The 25169-nt window shown below is 31.2% G+C and overlaps 1 protein-coding gene across 1 annotated transcript; it reads left to right on the top strand.

Annotated features, from left to right (window-relative positions):
• The first annotated feature begins 13370 nt into the window (after positions 1-13370).
• LOC115891695 lies at positions 13371-23589 on the top strand. Its single transcript, XM_030912235.1, has 3 exons — positions 13371-13840; positions 22172-22338; positions 23270-23589. The coding sequence occupies exons 1-3, from the start codon at positions 13506-13508 to the stop codon at positions 23524-23526; spliced, it is 759 nt and encodes a 252-aa protein (XP_030768095.1). The 5' UTR covers positions 13371-13505; the 3' UTR covers positions 23527-23589.
• Positions 23590-25169: the final 1580 nt, after the last annotated feature.

The raw sequence follows: 25169 nt of genomic DNA, 5'->3' as shown, positions 1-25169 counted from the left end.
TTAGAATTCGAGATTATTATAGATATTTCTTGTTTTCTTTTGACGATCGTTATTTATTTAATTAAGAAAATAGTCTTGGGATTTTATTATTTCTTCATCAGACCAATTAAAGAGTCTTCTATCGAAGATAAAGTGGTAATCTCTTAGGTAGAATTGGCCAGTTTATTTATTTATTTATTAGTGTCCAACTCAGTATATATATAAAAAAAATCAAGAAACACAAAAATATATATAAAATAGACAAAACGGCTAAATTAATAAAAAAGGCACATCATACATTAAAAAAAACATAGTCAAATAATCGACATAAATAGGAACAATACTTGTACAGAATTAGAAAAACTAGAAAAATATATATTATGCACACAGCAGTTACATACAGGATATCCAGTACTTGACACACTCCAGGGCGTTGGTATTTCCCTCCGCGAGATCACACTGATTGCATATGTTTGGTAGATTTGGGCATACGAGAAGATGCCTCATATTTTGTTGCTCTCCGCATTCACAGGATACAGGTCCGTCAAGGTAGCCCCACTGGTTCATGTTTGTCTTGCATCTGCCAACCTGAGTACGCAAACGGTTCAGACTTCTCCACACCGGCCATGCCTGTTCCTCACCAGGTGGTAGGCTCTCTTTTGGCCTTATCGCAAATTCATTTCGTTGTTGAAGTTGCTGACCACAACTCCAGTCTCTTTGCGGATGCCGTGCTGCTATCAAGTGGCTGGACGGCAGAAAGAAAACTTTTTTGGGACCTGGGTCCAGCAGCGTGTTGTCCGAAAAGCGGGTGCCAGGTATCGGAAAGAGCTTGCTGTTTCTCTTTCATGCTGGAAATTTGTCTCCTTATGTGAAGTGGAGCTATCCCGCTGAGGAGGTGTAGCTGTTGGGTCGATATCGGTTTTAGGCATCCGGTGATTAGACGGCACAATTGGTTCAGCATCGGGTCTATCTTTTTGGCATGGCAGGAGCGTTCCCAAACTGGTGCGGCATATTCGGCAACAGAATAGCAGAGTGCAAGAGCAGTAGTTCTTAGTGTGTGTGGATTAGCCCCCTCAGGTAGAGTTTTCCAGCTTTCCCAACAGGTTGTTCCTTGTAGAGATCTTGGTCCAAGTCTTCTCGACATGATGTTTAAATGACAGGGTCCGGTCTAATGTGACACCTAAATAAGTTGGCCGTGGGCAAAATCTGAGTTGCTGGTCGTTCCAATTGACATTTATAGCTCTGTTAGCTTCCCTGTTATTTAGATGGAACAAGCTAGTGACAGTCTTCGAGCGTTTGGTTTAATGCTATTATATCTGTAATATTGGGTTAACGCGGTCAGGTGTAATGTTAAATTATCTTCAATTTTACAGAAATCCTTATTGTATTTAAATTATATATATATATATATATATATATATATATATATATATATATATATATATATATATATATATATATATATATATATATATATATATATATATATATATATATATATAGAGATATTGCCAAATCATCTTAGGACCAAGAGTTTCTGACCATGTTCTTGTATGCTGTACAATTGAATTTCTAGTAGTCAAGAACAATAGAACAGTTTCTTACCGAAATTTAAAATCCATTGATAGAGATTTACTTAATAATTTTTCAAATATTACTGATTTAGATAGGCTTATTTATTTAACGAATGTTAACCAGAAAATAGAATTTCTTAATAAAACTTTGATGAAGGTTTTTGATGTTTTGGCACCAGAAAGGAAAGGTAAAGTGAAAAATAGAAATAAACCACGGTTCACTGATACAATTCCAATTTAAATTAAACTGAAAGATAGAGCATACAAAAGATATGGGAAAACTCGAAACGGGTCTTATTGGGAATATTATTGCCAATTAATAAATCAAACCAACATCGTTATACGTAATGAGAAAAAAAAATATTTGGAAACTTTGGTACTTGCAAAAGTACTATGGAATGGTTTATAAAATCTTCATATATAATAATAAAGCAAATAATTCCGATATTCCTGATATTCTTAACGATCCAAACAAAATCGACGATACATTTTTAGAGTGGTACTCAAAGAATCAAAATTCGACAGACACCAATGTATTAGAACACTATAGACAAAACTTGCACTCAAATGTTCAAGGAATATTTCATTTTTATCCAGTAACGGAGGACACTGTGAGGAATTATATTTTTGAAATTAAATCTAATGCGATCGGCGCGGATGGTATTGCTTTATACTTGGTATTGTTGTGCGTTAATAAAATTCTTTCTTATATTAAATATAAAAGATAATGAATGAGGAAATAAAAAGTATTTGAACGAAATAAATGAAAAAAAAATGAAAGAAATAAACAGTATTTGGATTAATACAACTTGATACCAAATAATCAGTCTGGATTCCGTAAGGAACATCACTATTAAACACTACAGATTACATTTTTAGAGCTCTTGATACCGGAAATTAGTTATGATTTTGTTAGATTATACAAAGGCTTTTGATAAAATTAATAATAGTATTTAAATTTTTATATTTCAACATCTGGGTTTTTCTGAACAATCAATTCAATTATTAATTGAAAAATCGGAAACAGTATGTTATCACTTATAAAGGCAAATCATGTAGCAAATACATCACAAATGGTGTACCACAGGGATATATATTGGGGCCGCTCTTCTTCAGCATATATACTTGCAGGATATCTGATTGGGTTAATAATTGCTCTATACAGCTTTATGCCCATGACACTCAACTTCTGTACTCCTTCTATCCCAATGATATTGGTGGAGCCGTAGAGTCCGTTAACAATGATTTGGAGAAATTGTGTCAATTTTCCCACAAGCATCAACTTGAAATTAATGCCAACAAATCATGCTATATGCTTTTTGGTAGAGGTTCCGAATCAGCTTATTATAATTTTATATTAAAAATAGGAAAGAACATTCTAAAAAAAGTTGAAGTAGTTAGAAATTTGGGGTTGGTGTTTGATAGAAATTTAAGATTTGAGGGATATCAGGCCCCTAAAATACATTTAGTTACACGGGGCTCAAATCTCCTCCTTCATATCGATTACCTGTTTTTAGAAGATCATTCACATATAATATTTATCTACTTTATAACTCTGTACCAACTGAACTAAAAAAATAGCCACAAACTCCTTTAAACTTCACTTTAAAATGAATAACAATTAATGCATCCTCTTGCCCCGTATCTTTCAACTAGATTTTATAAATATTACTTATATTCTTATTTAATTAAGTAGTTACGGTAACCAAAAATGTATTTTCCTAAAGAGTATCCTTTTAAAATTAGAGTATGCAATTATTTAGATTCTTATTGCAAATAATAAATAAAAACTAATAACATACTTGCACAAGAAATTACAAATTGCCATGTATCTTAATAATTATTATTAATTGACTTATTCAATATTTTATATTTCTATTTAAAATATTTAATTTGCAGGAATTACTCAAACAATTACAAAAATGAAAAGGAATTATGTTAATGCGTAAGTTCGGCTCTGTTAACTCTAAATTAGCGTTGAATAACTGATTAGCTGAGTTTTTCTCAGGCAATTTTCATTTACACGGCGAAATCGGTGTATTTTACTAACCCATATAAGATTGGGAACGCGGATACGTGAAACCAAAAGTATTCGTTGTATAGCGCATTGTTAAACGAAAATAATTTTACTATTTGTATTCAGAAATAGTGCCTAAGCGCAAACTAAATAGTTGATTTGACAAATATTTTGTGAAAGAACAAAAATAATAAATACATTTACCGGCACGAAAAAGAGACACCTTAAAATTTTGATGTATTTTAAAGTTTAATATAGAGGGTGAGTTTCCTACGACGTTCTCTATGGGTATGTCGAAAACTACTGGAGATAGAGAGTCGGTTAAATGGGGAAAGAATTGCAGTTTTGTGGAGTTATAAATATGCGCCTTTCAGATTTTTGAAAAAGTTCATGGCTTACTAGATATTTCGAAAAAAACAAATTTTGGCTATTTTAAAAATTGTCCCTAATTCCAATATAATCTATTTTAGACAAAAAGCATTCAGATAAAAGTTGTAGATAATCACATCCCTAATGAGTTTATGTTCTCCGATTTTTTCTAAAGCCTGTCATTTTTGACATATGACACAAACATATGTTTTTTTAAATGAAAACCATAGTTGGCCATGGCTTCATAAAAAGCGCCATTCTTTAAGCTTTTCAGCGATATAAGGTATAATATGTTTTTTCACAAAATTACTGAGTTATAGCCAATTCTTATGTTTCTTGACTAATTTCACTTAGTTAGCCATGGAAACAAGTACAGGGTGGGTCAACGATAGAGTAAAGTCCATTGTCTCATTTGTTTCGAGGTTTACAAAAAAATGTTACATACAAAAGTTATAGGGCAGATTAAGATACACATTTTAAAATTATTATAGAGTATACAGGGTGCTTCAAAAAAGTGTGGCGGATATAACATATGTTTTTTTAAAGGCAACACCCTATTTTTTATTTCATTTTTAGATTCTGCGTAAAATTCTATAACTTTTTTATATATAACGTTTTATACTTAAAATTAATAGTTTTTGTAATATTTAAATTTGTTTATACAAATGTTAAATTGCAGTGTGGCAAAAAATTGTCAGTGGTAGCATTGTTTCTGAAGTTGGAATACCAAAATTTGGTATGAGAGTTCTATAGAGATTAAAAAGAAGATATATGTTAAGATATTTTAGTTAAATGCTACAGGGTGTTTAAAATATATTTATAAATTTCAACTACTTAAAATTAAAAAATCTAAAATTTTTTAAATTGTACACCCTATATATTTTGATTTTTTCTGATAGATTTTGCAAAGCTCTTCAACTTTTATTAAGTATGTCATATACCTATTTTTAATAATTTGCGATTTATTCCAATTTTTTCTATTTTTACCCATATCTTTAATACAATTACGCTAAAAAAAATTTCATATGTCTGTTAAGCAAGTTAAGAACAAAAAGTGAATTTTAGTTTAATTTGTATAAATGGTAGAGGTAGAGGTAATAGTTTCAGATTTCCCTAAAAATGGATTAGTCAATGTGACTGATATACACGAACAAGCCAAAATAAACATATTTTTTGGTTCAGTACTATATATTATATAGTACTTTGCTAAGTACTATAAGAATATAGATGTAGATTATCTAGAAAACATTTTCATATTATATTATATTATAATATTTTCAGTGTGTAATGGGACGGTTTTGTGGCAGTAGTAATATTGGCTTTACGAAATGAATTATAAACCAGAATTACTACGAGAAAAAAAAAATTACTGTAGGTATGTCTGAGAAAATTTCAATATCAGTAGTCGTCAATAATTAGGTAATCTAGTTAGTATTACCCTAATCTGCGGCTATTTGGCCCGACGGAAAATCTAAATGTCATCTTTCATAATATAGAAATACACTAAGAAATTCACGACTACGATTTTAGTTTATTTGAGTAAAGTTAGTTAATTTTGACTAATAATAACAATTGTAACTAATTATTAAACTACTTGTTAAAAATAAGTAATAAATATGTTTGTTTTGTCACGGCAACTATGATGTTATAGCGTAATTGTATTAAAAATTAGGGTAAAAATAGAAAAAATTGGAATAAATCGCAAACTATTAAAAATAGGTATATGACATACTTAATAAAAGTTGAAGACCTTTGCAAAATCTATCAGAAAAAATGAAAATATATAGGGTGTACCATTCAAAAAATTTGAAATTGTTTAATTTTAAGTAGTTGAAATTCATAAATATATTTTAAACACCCTGTAGCATTTAACTAAAATATCTTAATATATATCTTCATTTTAATCTCTATAGAACTTTCATACCAAATTTTGGTATTCCAACTTCAGAAACAATGGTACAACTGGCAATTTTTTACCACACTGCAATTTAACATTTGTATAAACAAATTTAAATATTACAAAAACCATTAATTTTAGGTATATAACATTATATATAAAAAAGTTATGGAATTTTACGCAGAATCTAAAAATGAAATAAAAAATAGGGTGTTGCCTTTAAAAAAACAAATGTTATATCCGCCACACTTTTTTGAAGCACCCTGTATACTCTATAATAATTTTAAAATGTGTATCTTAACCTTCCCTATAACTTTTGTATTCAACATTTTTTTGTAAACCTCGAAACAAATGAGATAATGGACTTTACTCTATCGTTGACTCACCCTGTACAATCGTCGCTGCTCTGAGAAATGTGAAACTGTCACATCCAAACTTTGTAAATTAAAATAAACACAAATTGTAAATATGAATTTTTCAAATGAAGAAAAGCATGTAGGATTATTGGTTCAACTTTTCTTGGCTATACGGTTTCGAGGATACGTTGACCGGTGAACGTTACTTACGTTTTTTAGAGAACGGTTTTCAAGACACGTTAGAACAGTTAAATTTAGATACTCGCGCATTAATAGAGTGGTTCTAACATGACCTTCGTTATGACACCTCCCCCAACAATAAAAGAAATGTTAAAAATTATTTATATCATAATTATGTAGTATGTAGACTCAGGGATAGAAAGAGGTGGACTAATCGCATGGCCCTCCTCGAACACCAATTTAAGATGTTTTATGCGGTATGGTTAACAACAAGGTTTACAAAAGAGCGTATGAATTAAAAGAGGTACTCGATACAGGAGAAGTTTAATTAAGTCGACCAGTCATTCTGTGAGAATAGCTAGAAATTCAGTTTTAAAAAGATACATTTATGTACTCGAAACAATGGCGGATTTTTTGAACATTTTCTAAAATAACTTAAAGTGTATGTAATGATATTATTTTTTTTAAGTTTTTGTTTGTGAAATGTAAATTGTAAAGATCCGTTTAATAATATTTATCTATATAATTTTGTCTTTTTATAAGTTATAAATCATAACAATATAAGAACACCAAGCCAACTAAGTGAAATTAGTCAAGAAAGATAAGAATTGGCTAGAATTCAGTAATTTTGTGAAAAAAAAAACATATTATAGCTTATATCGGTGGAAAGCTTAAAAAATGGCGCTTTTTATGAAACTATGTGAAAACTATGGTTTCCATTTAAAAAAACATTTGTTTGCGTCATATGTGAAAAATGACAGGCTTTACAAAAAATCGGAGAACACAAAATCATTAGGGATGTGATTATCTACAACTTTTATCTGAAAATTTTTTGTCTAAAATAGATTATAATGGAATTAGGGACAATTTTTAAAATAGGCAAAATTTTTTTTTTTCGAAATATCTAGAAGGCCATGAACTTTTTCAAAAATCTGAAGGGCGCATATTTATGACCCCATAAAACTGCAATACTTTCCCCATTTAACCGACTCTCTATCTCCAGTAGTTTCTGAGATACCCATGGAGAACATCGTAGGAAACTCACCCTGTATTTTGTTGTAATGTGCCGATTTTGATTTATATGTAGCTTAATTAATTAATAAGATTTCTTATATCCAGTGGCGGCTCGTGGTTATTATTGTAGGGAGGTCAATATCTAAAAATATTGCGTCAATTTTTTTTAAGACGCTATATGCCCACCAAATTTAATTGGTTTCTTACAAGGTACTTCTACGTTTAGTTAAAGGAATATAAATCTAAAAATAAATACAAATTATGTTAAAATGAAACCTATCCTTACGTTTTTATACAGGTGGTCTAGTGCCATTTCACTAAAAATCCAGTCAATGTTCTTTACACAATTTTTCCTCGGCTTAACCGCCCGGACCAAGAGGAGGCAACCTCACCAAAAACCTAAATCCTATGGCGGGACCAGGTCAAAGGGATGCGTGGCTAGATAGAGGACTAGCCTTTACTGGTCTCAACCTTGGGGCATCAGGGGGCACCCCATTGTATTTACCCCTTACTTCTACATGCAGGGCTCTGTAGAAGTGGACCGACTATCCCTAGCGACTCGTGGGAACACTATGAGATCGGACTATCATGATAACACCACCGGTGAAGCTGTGAGGAAACCCCCTAGTAACACTGGGAACATTATGAATGAAAGTTCCAAGGGACCAACCCCAAAGGGAACTACAGGAGAGGCGGCCGACACCTACGCGAGGCTAGCCTCCACAAGTGGTACACAAGCTATCACCTCCTTTAGTAAGGGTCGGGAGTTTACCTCTAGGCCCAACAAGCGACACAAGCTACCGTTTGGTTTGGTTCGATAGAAACATGATGCATGGGATATCCCAGATAAACTTGCACCATGCAAAGGGGTTTTCTGCCACAATCGTAAGACTGTTTGAGAAAAACCAACATGCAATGGTACTAGCCCAGGAACCCTGGGTATATCAGGGACAAATTAAGGGGCTGTCTGGAAAAAATTCCAGTGTAATATATGATAACAAGCAGGAATTTCCCCGAGCTTGTATTCTTATAAGAAACAACATTAACTACACATGTGTTTCAGAATTTACAACCCGAGATCTTGTTCCAATCATGGTTCAACTAAATATCGAGGATTGTAGCAAAAATATCGTGATTGCCTCTGCATGCTTTCCGGGTGATGGACAGACACCGCCTCCGGAAGTAGTGGAGCTCGCGCGATTCTGCATCCTACGGCGACTACATCTGCTATTGGGATGTGACTCCAATACGCACAATGAGGTATGGGGAAGCACTAATACTAACACTAGAGGTGAGTGTTTACTAGAATTCCTCTTAGCATTCAATCTGAAGTTCCCAATATAGGAAACACTCCCACGTTTGTGACAAAAACGCGGGCGGAAGTATTAGATTTAACAATCGGGAGTGCTAGTGTAACTAGTTACGTGAAAGATTGGAGGGTATTAACGGAACCTTCCCTATCAGATCACAGAATCATCGAGTTCAAATTAGGAGGAATCATACTCCAAACGGAAACTCGAAGGAGAATCCAAGAAGAACCGATTGGGAACTATACCATACTAATCTCGTAGAAAACCTGGACCAAATAGATGCAGGTAGGGCTAGGAACCACCTGTATCTAGAATGGTACGCAAGGGAAGTCAGTGGTGCAATATTGGATGCATATGAATCTAGTTGCCCCACAAGTAAGGGCATACAAAAAAGTAACAACAAGCCCTGGTGGAACAAGTAGCTGGCCAATCTTAGGTCGGAGGTCCGACGACTCTTCAACAGAGCCAAACACAGCGGCGAATGGCAGCTCTACACCGAGAAATTAACTGAGTATAATAAGGAGATTAGAAGGGCAAAACGGTCTGACTTCAGATCCTTTTGCGAAAACATCACTTCAACTACTTATGCAGCTAGACTACACAAAGCTATGGCCAAGAGTGGGCCCATCCCCAACATGCCACTTAAGAAACCTGACGGAAGCTACACGGAAGGAGATGAAGAGAGAGCCAACCTCCTACTTCATACACACTTTCCAGGTAGCATATCTATTGATACGCAAGTAGCTCCGACCGAACCCCACAATCCTCACAGGGAAGACTGGGAGACGGCCAAGCTAGTAATAACAGAACAAAAACTGAAATGGGCTATTGACACCTTTCAGCCTTATAAAACAACAGGAATAGATGGGATTTTTCCTGCCCTTCGAAAGAAGGGTGAGCAAATAGCTACACACCATCTATTAAACATTACAAGAAGCAGCTTAGCGATGGGATATATTCCAACCATCTGGAGAAGAGCGAAAGTAATCTTCATACCCAAAATAGGCAAAACTGACTGGGCTAACCCCAAATCATTTAGGCCTATTAGTCTCACATCGTTCATATTAAAAACGATGGAGAAAGTAGTGGACAACCATATTAGAGTAAATCATCTAAAGGTTAAACCACTGCAAGATAGTCAGCATGCATATAGAGCGGGCAGATCCACAGAAACTACTCTGTACCAGTTAACTGAGCTAATACAGGCAAGCCTGGATAGCAAAGAAACAGCACTTTGTGCCTTCTTGGACATTGCAGGGGCGTTTGACAATATACCTCACAAGGTGGTCAAGCGATCTCTTGAAACAAGAGGGGTGAACAATACGATAATTCGCTGGTTTTGGGAAATGCTCTCAACACGAACAGCAGAAGCTGAGATAGGTACCAATACTGTGGTTGTTAAAACAACGCAAGGAACTCCACAAGGTGGAGTGACCTCCCCCCTGCTGTGGAGCTTGGTAGTGGATGAACTACTGGAAGATTTAGTCAACAGACCTAGTAACTTGTGGTCCCAAAGCAGATTTTCTTGACATAAGATTTGCTTCGTTTCATCTTTTTTCTTACAGTTCTTTCACTTAGATGTACGTTCCTTAGGTGCAATTCATTATAAATTTGAAAATCTGTCAAACGCCAACCAATTTGAAAAGCTGTGCAACCTTAAACCTGTTAGCGACATAATTTTGGTTTAATTGAAGGCGAAGAAACCAAAATTATGTCGCTAACAGGTTTAAGGTAACTATAGCAGATACAACTTCTGGACTTAAAACCATATCTCTGCTAGGGTAACTGCCCAACGGACAATAATAATATGATTTTTTTAATAACAGTGACATTACCCACTAATTCATAAACACTATTTCATAGGTCTGTTGACTGACACCAAAAGAAAAGGCATGGTTTTAATGTAAAAATTAGGAAAAAATGTTGGTGTCTTCTTCAATAGCGAATTTTTCCAAAAAAGCTATTGAGATCATTCAAAAAATAAACGATAGAGAAAAGATGCACTTAGATGACACAATTATTTTCAAGTTTCTTGCTTTTTTAACATATTCTACAGGGTGTTTTAGTACAAATTTTTACCAAAATAACAAGATTTTGTGTTCCCTCGTATAATTAACAGATAAGAACTTTCATTTTTAACTTCGATAGAGATACTAAAAAGTCAAATAATTGAGCTACTAATTGCTTAAAAGATCATCAAAATCGGTCTACTAGAACACAATATAGAAAACTTTAAAATACATCAAAATTTTAAGGTGCCCGTTTTTCGTGCCGATGAGTGTACTTTAATAAAAAAAAAATGGTTTACTGTGATTTAATAAAATTCACTCTAATATTTTCAATCTAAATTAAGTCTAACAAATTATTAAAGATCCTTTGCCCAAGTAAGTGTCCAGTGTGACATCTTTGAAAAAAAATACATTCGAAAGTCAATAAGCAACGTTAAACCTTATCTTCCGCTAAAAAATATTTTTTTTATTTTCAACGATAATTGAACAGTGTCTCTGTATTGTTGTCCAATTTGTACCAGTACGTTTTAGTTCTTTTCTAAGTTTTTTAATAGAGGAATCTTACGATAAAGTTATAAATGCTATAAATATATTTTGAAGATGTAGCCATTAGCCTGTAATCAGAAATGCTTACGCATATATGCTGATTACAAAATATACTGTGTCTGACCTGTAAACTGAACTAACAGAAATAGTTTTCAAAGCAGATCAAAATAATGGTTCAGAAGATGAATTTATGATCTTTATTGACAAGTTAAGGCCTGATGGAATTCTGTTAAACCACTCTTAAATTATGGTTAAATATGATTAGCAGATAGCCTCGTGGTACGACTTGGGCAACCGGTTTCCTAAATCGTTCCATGTGGAACGCCTTTAAACAAATTAGATTTCTGTTGAAATAACGGTAATACAAATCTGAAAAAATATATAAGATTTAGAAGAGATTAAACTAAATATTAGCAATAATCACCAAAGTACTAACAAAAGTACAAAGTTTATGGCACGAATGGTTGTAATTTAGGCGCACTCATTGATAAGGTGTTCTGGTGTTTCACTACTTTGCCCACAGAATCTGCATTCGCATATTTTTTAGCCTCAATCTACTGAGGTGTTCATTGAAGAGACAGTGTTTTGTTAAAAACCCCGTGGGACAATCCGAAGATTGTTCTTACTTAAATTAAGGAAAATATTTGAGATTTTTCTTTTATGTCCTGAGAAATTTCCCCAATTCTTAAACCGTTGGAGAATTCCCATTCTAGGTTACGGATGGAGTCTTCCAGGTTCTCCAATTCCTCTTTAAGTTGATTTCCATTTGAGAAGCAGAACAGTTCAGGTCCAGTTAATAGCACCCAGAGTAGGAGGATTTTATTTTATTTGCCTAATTTGTTCAGATTCTCTAGGCATTCTTTGATCAACTTCTAATTAATGGTTACCAAGTCGTTTTTAATGCTGCTTGACTCTGGGATAAGATTTTTTGTTTTTGATAGTGATTTTTGAGTGCTGATCAAATGTTTCTCTTTTCCAATCCTTTTTATTGCTTAATACTACAGTGATGTGTTTCTCAAAATTGTACATTCTTGGTATATCATCCAATGGGAGTTGCAGGAGTGGAATTTTTCTTTTGAGGGTTTTGCCGGCTCCTGAGCTGCGACAATTCTCCCAGTACTGTTTCCGTCAATGACCATTCTAATCATTGTCGCATTGGCGTATCTACCAAAGACAATGTGCAGTCGTGTTAGGTTTAGAATGACCTCCATTGCTGATTTTGGGTATGCTCTCATGGCCTCTGTGGTACAGATGCGTGCCAGTCTCTGTGTTGTGCACAGGTTTTGACTAGCTGTACGTTGCTCTAATTTATCTCCCTTACGTATAAACTATTCATATTCAAATCTAGAATGCCATTTTATCTGAAGAAGAGAACATTCGAGAAATATGTACTACCAGTCATGACCTACGCATGTGAAACCTGGACACTTAAAACGGACATTATAAGGAAACTGCAGGTCGCACAACTCTCAATGGAACAAAATATGCTGGGAATAGGCCAAGAGAGACCGTAAAAGAATAGAGTAGATACGACAAAAGACCCAAGTAATAGATGTCATCCACAGAATTAAATCGCTCAAGTGGCAATGAGCAGGACACCTGGCAAGAAGGACATACAACAGATGGACCACAAAATTTACAGCATGGTACCTACGAGGAATCAAGAGACCTAGAGTAACACAGTTTTATATTATTTGGAAATTAGCAGGGATAACTTGGGCCCGCATAGACAACAAGAGACAATAATGGGCCATACTACAAAGAGAGTATTTAAATATGTGAGGGAGGCTACACCATAATTGGAAATGGTTGAATAACTGAAAATGATGAGTGAATTATAAATATAATAGAATTATATTCATGAATAAAGAACATTATCTGTTAGTGACTAATTACTATAAAACATATCGTTAATACAAAAAAACGAACAAAAAAAATGCAATGAATGAGTTAAATTAACTCAGTCTTTACCTTTAAAACATATAACGAACATCAAATATAATAGTATTTTCTATTCCCATAATTTTCTTTACGTAGCAATTTTCATGTTAAACACACACAACGCAAACAAATTAGCGAAATTATCAGAAACGAAAGAACATCCTCTATCGTAGGGTGCAATACCGCACGGTATGATTAATTTTCATTATTTACGCTCTGAAAGTTATAGTATGCAGCATGCACGGAATCTTATTAATAAAACACATGCACCGTGCTCACTTGACCATAGTCGAAAAACTGTCCTTCATCTACGATGTCTCATCGGGCTCTGAGTGTTCTTTTTCTGTGTTTTCTGTTTAATTGTTCTGGCTTATGTCAGGAATCGGTGCCATTACCGACGAAAATGTTCAACAGGCTCGTGGGAAAGTGTTTGGAAAAGCAAGACGTTGTGAGATGTTTCAAGATCCAGGCGGTTAAGGCTAGTGATAGAGCTTTGAAAATCAAGTCAATCAATGTTGCTAATGGGCTAGATATTGTTGGTAATGATAGACAGGAAAAGTATGCGAGAGGGCTGAATTTGAAGGAAGAGAAATTAGAGAATCTTACAAGTGATGATTTGGACTTGCTTCTTGCAGATAGAACTGCCAGGTAAATAGAAAATATCAAATTGTAAATATTTGCAAAATAAATAAAAATAGAATGAATTTTGCATATGTGTATTAGAAAGTGTGGTATATTTTAAATTTTGTTTGATTTGTTGGGAATGCTTAAAGTTGAACTGATTGATGATACTCGTTAAGTAATAACGAATGCTTACTTTGATTTATTTATTGATGAATGCTTGACCACGTTTACAAAGCTATCTTTATTAATATTCTGATTGAAATGCACATTTATTTAGATCAATTATAATTATTCAACATAAATATTCCATTTATATTTGGGCAGAAGTAATGAAATAATTTTCTAACAAATTTGTTAATAATATAATCTTTCACCAGGAGATGCTTGTAGTTGGATCTAAAATACTATACCTCTGAACTTACTTTCCATAAGAATTATTTTTTTTTTTATTATTATTCAAGTACATTTTGTAATTTCTCAATTTTCCATTATTTATCAATAAAACCATGTGTGTTGGGAAGTGTCATCTTGATCACCCTAAAAAATGCTAACAAAAATATTATATTAGTACTAGTTATTTGCGGATTATTAGTCTGTATTCTTATTAAAAATACATAGTTTAAACTTATATGTTAAAATTACTATTACTAAAGTTTCTTCTTAAATTCTACCTAACCAGCTTTACTTTTCAAATGCCTTAGTACTTTCAATTTTCATATTCCCTTAATACAAAATTTGACTCGACTCATGAGCCCAAGGAGGGTGACTAGGATGGATAATAATATCTTCTGGTTCCTTGGCATTACGCTGTCTGGATATCATATCCTTTAGTCTATCATGTCCTTTTGTGTCTGTGTATTTTGTCCCAGGTATTCTATTATCTCTATCAAACTTACGCTTAAAATTATAAATGTTCTTTTTGATAGAACGTTTTCCATAGACATTTTGTACACTCTCTATTTGGCTAGGGAGGGCACTCCAGGCATCCTCTACCTGCAAATGTGCTTCAACAATACAAAACACATTTTCATCACATTTTATTTCTTTCAGTGGAGATTCCAATTCATCCTCCACGTGTACAGTGGCGTAATTGTCTATATTAGCAATGTAGTCCTCTTCTGACATGGTTAACGTATTTTCCACCTGATCGATATGATTTTCGCATGGGAAAGCGTGCTGTTGACCATATTTTATTATTTGATTATGCTTGACCTTGCTATTATTGTACTTTTTATTATTGTTTGATGATTTCATTGATTTAGTGTACTTTGAATGAACTGAATGATTTTTATTATGTGAGCTATAATTATTATTATTATTTCTAAAACTTGTTCTGCCTTCTAAGTAATCAAATTTATTACTAAAATTACCATTATAAGAATTGTTGACTGACCACCTATTCCTGAAATCTGAATTGATTCGCTTTGGTTGTTTTTCATTACGGATATAATTGTGACAATAATAATCATTCCGGGAATATGCTGACATTTGAGACTCTAAAAATGTTTCTTTTAAATCATTTAATTTGTGATCTATGCTTTTTAAACTTTCAAAATTCATATTTTCTGTAACTAAAAGATAATAATATTTATTATATGATTCATGTAGACCGTTTTCAAATTGTTCTCTAAAAAAATCAAAATTTACTTCACTATCAATTTCGTATGCAATCGACAATAAATCATAATAGTAATATTTTATATCTTCATTTTCACCTTGTATACGGGTACGAAATTTAGATTTTAGTTTACGAAATGGATTTTCACCACCAAACTGCTTAATAAAATCGGTTTTAAATCCTGCCAATTTTTATTAAAATTATCCTTGTTGTTAACATATTTCTTAAACCAAACTAATGCAGCATTTTCCAGGTAACAATTTAAATATTTTATTTTAAAAGCGTGGCTCCAACCATTCTTATCGGTTATTCTGTCATATTTTTGAATGAAAGACACCGGACAATCGAATCTAGGGTCAAAATTAGGTGGCTGTATAAACTCAGACAGAACAGGTGTTTTATTAAAAAACATCATGAATATAGGTTTGCTAATTTTTAATTCATATTAAAATTCAATATAGAATTTTTAAGTAGAGTATAAATAATTATCGCCCACTACATATAACATGAAATAGAATACAAATTATTTTTCAAATCCAAACAAATAGGAATTTTGTCTATGTAAGCACTGTTTAGATATTTTTATAACACAATTGCAGTAAATAAAATAGTAACTAAAACTTATATTTTAAAATAGAAGACAATTATGTATTGGTGCGTATGATATTTCAAAAAAAAATATTTAAATTTTAGTGATTATTCCAATAAACTAAAATAAATAAAAATGTTTGAATTAATATATTTTTCATTTTACTGTTAAAAATAGAAAGATACGTTTTTGATTTTAATATAATAATTGTTCATGATAATTGTTTATAGCAGTAAATATTTTGCAATATATTTAAAATATTTTAGGTTTTGTGTTGGAAATTTATTACGACTCGCGAAAAAAAAATAGTTATTTTAGCAATTACATAAAAAATATAAGCATCGTTTTGGTAAAAAATACACAGAGGAAAAGTTATGTATGAATGAATATTAAAAGGAATATTTCGTTCAACGATTAAAAATATCGAATAGTAGTTATTAGAGGTTGAAAAAAATTAAAATAATTGTAATAGGACATATTGCTTAAGTCGAAAAATTTGTAAATAAATTAAAATATATGTAAATAAGTGTATAATTCATCATCAAAGTAAGCGTTCAATTTACTGGTCAAAAGATAATATAAAAATTTAAAAAATACATTGATTGTTGCTAAAATTTTTTTATTAATTTAATATTTTCATAAAAAAATAAACGCGTCTCGTTGGTACGCGAAATTGTTAAAAAAAAACACGGCGCCTCCGCCACATGAGTGGTGGTGTAGAAAAATATTTAAAATAACCGACGGCGCCTCCACCACATGTCGTGGTGTTGAAAAAAAACTAGAGAAATTAGTTAAAATTTGCATACAAAAAAAGGCTGTTTTAATTAAAAGAGAGACCGGCGCCTCCATCACATGTCGCGGTGGTGAAAAAAATAAAAATAATTAATTGAAAAAAAATTACAACCCTACCCGGCGCCTCCACCACATGTCGCGACCCCGTTTTAGAGGGTTGCGGCTAGGGACGTTTTAGGTATCGAAGATCATTAAAACAATCAATATATATAAAAACAAAATATAAATTTATTAAAGAATTAAATACATTAATTTAGGTAGGAGAAATGTCAAGCAGAATACCTTTTGACCAATAAAATATACTTAGAGAAAATATATAAAAAATATAAACTTACTTTACTGTCATTATGATGCTTATAGAACTCAACTCAATTGAACAGCATGACTTCTTCATTCGTTCTCTCCGAGAGAGCCCTCGACTCTCCTCTGATTTACCTTTTAATTATTCTCCCATATTGATATTTACAACAATAAGAATTAAACAAAGTTCACCTTCAGATCTTACTCTGACGTCAACTTGTTCTAGTTTAATTCTTATTGTGCAAATATTATGTTTATAAAAATATATTCCATTTAATATATTGGGTGATTTATTTTAATGATAAATCTAAAATTCTTGTTCTTGAGAATATCAGCAATATTATCTGTAATTTTTGTGTTTCTAAGTTTGCTACTCGCTTCAAAAAAATGTCAAAATGTCAATATGTATATATTAAAAACAATAATTACAAACAGCAAGAAAAAAAGTCTAAAATACAACAAAATTATACGAAAAATTAAAGAGCTAAATAATGGTGTAAAAAAAATTGATAATATATTTAAGCTGGGTAATAATTTTTAGGCATCTTGTGTATAAGCTAGTGTTAATTTTATTATTGAATGGCAATACTTGGTAAATAAACAAACTTGTGTGTATTATTTTGTTTTAATTACTTAAATACTAGAGAAAACTTAAAGTCTAGAAAAATAAAGGATTTCAATTAATTATAAATTTTCAAAAAATCTTAAATATTTCAAAAATAGTAGTATTAAACTGTCAGCCCTATATACTTTTACTAGCGTGTACCAGCGACTTCGTTCACGTCGAATTAATCATTTGTAATGGTGATGATAAAGCAAAGCAAGAATATTCATTAACATACAAACTGGATACAATTTTTTCACATTGATATCAGCATGAGAAAAAATAATATGGCGATATTATTATATAACTTGGTAATATTTGAGGGGTAGTTTCATCTCGTTGGAACTTGACTTTCGAGAAATCAATTTGCCAAAAATAAGCTTTTTACGTCAAGCAGTTTAAGCAGAATCGTGGTTAAAAAATTACCCAACTTTTTGTTGGGTAATTTTTTAACCACGACACATTTAATAACAAACACCCCGTATGATTTTTTAAAAAATTTCAAAATATATAAAAAACAAATAAATTATACTTGTCCAAGCGTTTTCCCGAAAGACTAACCGATTTTTAAATAACAAATATTGTAATATTTGAGGGGCGTTTTCACCCTCTTAGAATTTGAGATTCGAGAAACCCCTCCTTATCGAACCTCTACACATATTCATATTTTATGAAACACCCTGTATAAATTTAAAAAAGTCTTAAAATATGTAAAACAACAAAATAAAATATACGTGTTTAAGAGTTTTTCCGAAAAACTCAGCGGTTTTTAAATAAAAATATTTTAATATTTGAGGGATAGTTTCACCCCCTTAGAATTCGAGTTTCAAAAACTCCCTTCTTATCGAACCTCTACACCCTAAAGTCAATCTGTTTCCCAAAAATCAGCTTTTTACGTCAAGCGCTTTAAGCAGGATCGTGATTAATCAATTACCAGATTTTTCAAAACACCCTGTATACATTTTTAAAAAATCTTAAAATATGTAAAAAAACAAAATAAAATATATGTTTAAGCGTGTTTTCGGAAACTTGACCGTTTTTTAAATAAAAAATATTATAATATTTGAGGGGTGGTTTCACCCTCTTAGAACTGGAATTTCGAAAAATCCCTTCTTGTCGAACCTCTACACCCTAGAATCAACCTGTATGCCAAAATTGAGCTTCTTACGTTGAGTGGTTTGAGCAGGATCGTGATTAATCAGTATGTCAGTCACTTAAGGATTTTATATATTAGTATAGATATAGATTCTAATGACAGAAACAAAACAGTTATAATATACTGGATATGTGTGTATGTAATTGTTTTTTTTTCACAAACATATATACAAAGAAAGCAATATAAATACAATGATATAACTTTAAAAAAACAGATTTAATGGAAAGTGGATAAAAGTTCTGCTCTTCCATGCATTGTAACTACAGAGTAAATGTCACTTATTACCAGGGTTGGCATGATTTAAATCAAATTATTTAAATCATGATTTAAATCGTGATTTAAATCAAGTGATTTTTTTAATTTTAATCATGTGATTTAAATCAAAAAATTAATTTTATTGAAACTTTATAATAAATCAAAAAATAACTGTAAAAGTTATAAAAATCTGTCCTGGAAAACTAAAAAATATTTCCGTAACAGATATAACAGATAATAAATCGAAAAATAATTGTAAATTTTATAAAACTATATAAAAATATCTATTTATCAATTTAAATGTTGAACCGATTTTTGAAATAATTTCGTGTGAATCCATAAGACCGCTAAACAAACGCAGGGATTTTTTTTTTCAGACTAGTGCAGAACTAGGTTCTTCTGATATAGACAATATCCAAGGTTATTAAAACTACATTCCCGAAAATCTATAATCGTCAAAAAATATGTTGTTTTATATTTTTTTGAAACGTTGATATGTTTCCAAATTTCTTACCGACATTTTTATTTGCAGTAAGTACCGTATGGTCGAAAAAAAAACGGCGCGGCGTCCAGTTGGCTGAGAAATGACGATCAATGACATTTCCCATATAAATTTACATATAAAATGACAGCGATCTTCATTTCATAGCCATCGTTGACGCCGTTTTTTCTCGATCATACGGTACTTTACACTTTGACATTAGATAATACTAATTTCATTTTCGACTAAAGACTATTTCCGAACAATAGTGTATTGTTTTATTAAGAGTAGAAATTATACTTTTTTTGACGATGCTGAACATTTGAAGTACCATCGTAAAGCTATTTTTTTGCGGAATATATTGGTGATGTGAAAAAATGACACACGCCGTAGAATTGTTAATGTTATGGGTATCGCTGAGGGTTATAAAGATTTAGCCATTTAGGATAGGACTTTAATTGGAAATAAGTCCTACTCAGTTGGAAATCCGATTTAAATACTGTTTTGAATTAAAATAAAAAAAAATCTGATTTAAATAAAAAAAATCCAATTTAAATAAAAAAAAATCTGATTTTTTTTTTTTTTTAAATCATGATTTTTTCCAACCCTGCTTATTACAGTTATACAAGAAAAAATAAATAATTTCACGAGAAACACAAAACAAAAATTTAAAGAAACGGGAAATTGAAAAAAAAACCATAAATGTAACAACGCAAAGAGGAACATTTATTCTTTTGGTAACAAAATACAACTCTATTCATTTTTGATACCCTGAACCTACAAATTTATATTGTAATTCCATTACCCTTATATCAACGACTCCAGTACTTAAAATTAATAATTTTTAAACATCTAATCATTTTTTTTCAGTTTGTTACTGTAATTTTTTTAAACGTAACTAGAAGCAAAGCCTAATCTGCCAAATAAATTTGTAGAAGCTTGATATGAATGAACAGCCGATCAAAAATTCAAATTGACCAATCATAATAAAAAGACATTTTAATACAATATTGTCATATATTAATAATTTATAATAAACTGTATAGAGAATATCTGATAAAACTCCTTATATAGCAAAATGTTTGCACTTAGAAATAAAAAGATTAAAATTTTATTGTTATCGAAATATAACAGAAAACCACATTTAATGGATAGTGCATAAAAGTTCTACACTTCTATTTAATTCCAGGGTAAAAGACACTTATCATAGTTACGCAAAAAAGCTAATGGTAAATAAAAAACAAAAATGCAAACGAATGTGATTTTGAAAAAAAAAACATAATAAATATATCAAATATAGTAAGAAACATATAATAAATATAAGAGCGCAAATAGAAACATCTATTCTTTTGGTATTCCATTAAAAAAACGACTCTGTAATGTTTATATTAATTTTTGACACCCTGAACCTCTAAAAATAATTTTATATGATAGTTATAGTAGTACTATAACAACTCCAATACTCCAGATTAATAATTTTGAAACATCTAATCATTTAGCTACAATAGTCCTCGTCAGGTAACGACCTGGTAGTTTTTTATTGCCTTTTTAAATGTAACTAGAAGCAAACTCTATTCTGCAAACTAAATTTGGAAAAGCTTGATATGAATGAATGGCCCACCAAAAATACTAAATATGGCTAACGATGATAAAAAGACATTTTAATACAATAATTGTCCCATATTAATAACTTGTAATAAAAAGTATAGAGGATTAATATTTAACAAGACTCCTAATACAGCAAAATATGAGTATGAATATTTAACTACAAAATATTGAAATATTATATTAACCACATTTTAAAATATCATTAGATAGATGACCCTTAGTTACTTCAATTTATTCTTGATTCCCCTTATTTGGCTCAATATAGGTCTATTGTATTACAGAATAGACATACGTTCTCTTTATTGGTAGATTGATCTTCAGTGGATAAGTATACAATAAAAAAGTGTTTAATCAGGAATTCTTGTTACAGTTAACATTATTTTACTCTGAACATTTTTTTTTATAAATTTTGTAATATACAGGGTGAGTTTCCTACGCTGTTCTCTATGGGTATCTCGGAAACTACTGGAGATAGAGAGTCGGTTAAATGGGGAAAAGAATTGCAGTTTTGTGGAGTCATAAATATTCGCCGTTCAGAAGATTTTTGAAAAAGATCATGGCTTACTAGATATTTTGAAAAAAACAAATTTTGGCTATTTAAAAAATTGTCTCTAATTCCATTATAAGCTATTTTTTATATCCTTTATACTTAGCTTATAATGGAATTAGAGACAATTTTTAAAATAGCCGAAATTTGTTTTTTTCAAAATATCTAGTAAGCCATGATCTTTTTCAAAAATCTTCTGAACGGCGAATATTTATGACTCCACAAAACTGCAATTCTTTTCCTATTTAACCGACTCTCTATCTCCAGTAGTTTCCGAGATACCCATAGAGAACATCGTAGGTAACTCACCCTGTAGATATACTAAACTATACTATAGATAACACTTCAAAAAGAAACACTATAAAAATATAGAATATATTTTTTTAATAATTGTTTTTTGTTAAGGTTTTTAGAAAGCCATCGTTTAAATTTGGATATTCCCAAATTGATGGATAGTGCTGAAAAAACTGTCGCTGAAGAAGGCAGAGGTAAAAAGGGACAGAAACATCAACATGCAGCTTTAATGGCTGCTCTAGCCATTAAAGGAAGTTTTTTAGCTTTGGCTTACAAAGGTTAGTCATAAGTAAGAGAAATGTGAGTGAACAACGCCTCAATAATTTCAACATAATCAATATTGAAAGACAGATAGATCACAAGCGTTATAGACTATTTAGCAATGGAATAGATGGTATTATTAATATTGTCTGCTATTTAAATCTTATAATTAAATTAACAGTAATAGTAATTTTATAATAATCAATTAGTTCAAAAAACTAAATGGTTTTTTCTGTTATTTAAGGATGTCGTCAATCGAAACCATAAAGTATCCACTCAATGGGCAAAATTTAGCTCTTGTTTTTGACATATATAGAAATCAACATTTAAAAACTTCTTGTGCTTGAGTTAAACACTAAGTTTTAAGTTCATTAATTTACTGATTTACTAGAAATTCTTACTGAACTGAATACTAATAATCAGCTTAGTATACAAGGTGAGTCTTAAATAAGTGCAAATATTTTAAGGGATAGTATATATTTCGATTCGAGAAACAGGACTATGAGGTTTTTTTCAGAAAAATAATCGAAAATTTGGAATTTTTTAATTTTTTTTTAATTTTTAGTTAAAAACCATAATATCTTCAAAATATGGCAATAGTAGATTAAATTTGCAAAAAAAAGAAAACCCAGAAAAGATATAGTAGTTCTCTAAATCACTTTTTTCTTTTTAAATTTTAAAGTAAAATGTCTGGGTTATTTTAGACATATTTGAAAAACGATAAAATGAAAATATTTTTCTTTTATCGAAATCTACCAGCACTGAAAATATTTGCACTTATTTAAGACTCACCCTGTATAATCCGTCTAACGAGAGGATCTCTGGGAATGCCAGTTTTGTCTGTCATTTTACTTCATAGGGAAATTGTATTTCCTGTCATTTTTCTGTCAAAATCTTTCCTGGTTCATTGGATGTAATTTAGTATGAAAAATATAAATATTTTTTTAGGAATTGCTGTAATGTCTGGCACTGCATTAATAGTAGGCAAAATGGCTCTGTTACTGGCAGCAATCTTGGGTCTTAAAAAAATCGTATCCGGCAATCACGAAAAAACAACATTTGAAATAATTAAAACGCCAAAACACACGGAGGAACACCATCATTCGACGACTTATGAAGATGAGTACCACGATCACAGAAGAAATTATTTGGTTAATGCTGGAAATGTCCAAAGACGCATCTACAGATTTACAATACCAGAATGAATTTAAAATATAGATGTAGGATTTATTTCCTAAAATAGTTTTTTAGCATATTATGTTTTATGTACAAGGAATTTGTAATATAGTTGTTTTGATGATACACTTTAGCAATATGACATTTTCTCCTATAATTTGTTTTTATTATATTTTTAATAGTTTGTTTTTTTGTTGTTTTTGCAAACATTATCAATTTTTTTAACTCTTAACGGCTACACTGAATAATTTTCCTTTAATCGCTACAGAGTGGTCTAGTAGACACTTCTATTAAATTACGTTTAATAGAAAATAAAATGTTTGTGTATCTCTCTATAGGTTTATGAGTTTGCAAGAAAGAGTTAGCTTAAAATATATACACATAATAGAAACAATTATGAATTGGCAATCAAACATTATTAAAAAAATACGTGGTAAACATAAAAAAGTAATAATAATAATAAATAACGCTTTATTGTACAAAAAGCCCAAATAGCTTCATCTACAAATCAAAATTTTAAAAAATTTACAAAACAAAAGCACAAAAAATATACAAATAATAAAAAAAATATAATACAATACAAATCATACAATTCAAAAAAAAATTACGTCATTAAAATTACAAATAGAACATATATGGACATTGCAGAACACAAAAAAGGCGTATCAATAAAATTTTACAATAGGAAAATTGTAAATGGTTATAATAATTTAAGAGTTTAGTAATCATTTAATAAAATATTAAATACTAGACCTTTAGTTTTTTAAATAAAAAATATTATAATATTTGAGGGGTGGTTTCACCCTCTTGGAACTGGAATTTCGAAAAATACTAGACCTTTAACGAGTGTGTGAGATGATCAAAATTTTAAAATTCAAAATTGTTCATTATTAAACATCAACAAGAAAGTCGTTTACCGCATATAGGGTCCTCTCCAGTAAGTATAATTTCAGAGCTTTGCGAAATGCGGGAAAGAACGAAAGCGACTTGATGTTCAAAGGCAGATAATTGTACATTTTTTTGGCATTGTACAGTATGAAGCCTTTAACTAGTTCTGAGCTCGGGATGGGCAGATAAAGATATAAAGTGGATAGTTGTGAGATGGCCTTTCGGGAATAGCAGATATGTGCGTGCGAATTAAGCAAACGGATTCAAAAATGAATAAAGAAGGAAGTGTCAGTATTTTGAAATTTTTAAAGAAATTCTCTCAGTGAGTTCTACTGTTCAGTCCCAATAAATATTAAACTGCTCTCTTTTGAAGTTTGAAAATACGATCAAATTTTGTTGCGCAGCAAGTACCCCAGAATGGAAGGGCATAACGAAGATGTGATTCAAAAAGGGCATAATAGGCCATTCTAGAGGTTGATAAGTTTAAGTTCCTTAGAAACTGATCTTAGCGCAAAACAGGTAGCATATTTTAACATATTTAAGCAATATTTACATATACTCGCAGCAATTTAAATATATGTACAGTGAAACTGGAGTGCATACTTCTCATTTCTAGTATCTCCTCTTCAGCTGTTGTCAACACGTTACTCGAATTTGGCAAAAATGCCAAAATGCCAAAATGCCCGAATTTGGCAAAAATCCGGACTTCAATATACGTTTTGTATCACTGATTCTTAAACCATTCATTTATGACCACACTCGTGCCGATTATTCCAATAGGAAT

Source organism: Sitophilus oryzae, unplaced genomic scaffold (assembly GCF_002938485.1).
Source record: "Sitophilus oryzae breed Bouriz unplaced genomic scaffold, Soryzae_2.0 scaffold_1190_pilon_pilon, whole genome shotgun sequence".
NCBI lineage: Eukaryota > Metazoa > Arthropoda > Insecta > Coleoptera > Curculionidae > Sitophilus > Sitophilus oryzae.
The sequence above is the reverse complement of the archived record's forward strand: the minus strand, read 5'-3'. Positions and strand labels throughout refer to the sequence as shown.

What these genes read in the sequence shown, in the direction of transcription:
- LOC115891695 (XM_030912235.1), top strand. Translation starts at nt 13,506, where the DNA reads ATGTCTCATCGGGCTCTGAGTGTTCTTTTTCTGTGTTTTCTGTTTAAT. An exon ending in CTTGCAGATAGAACTGCCAG is followed by an intron (nt 13,841 to 22,171) that starts GTAAATAGAAAA and finishes TTTTTTGTTAAG; the next exon opens with GTTTTTAGAAAGCCATCGTT. An exon ending in TTTAGCTTTGGCTTACAAAG is followed by an intron (nt 22,339 to 23,269) that starts GTTAGTCATAAG and finishes ATATTTTTTTAG; the next exon opens with GAATTGCTGTAATGTCTGGC.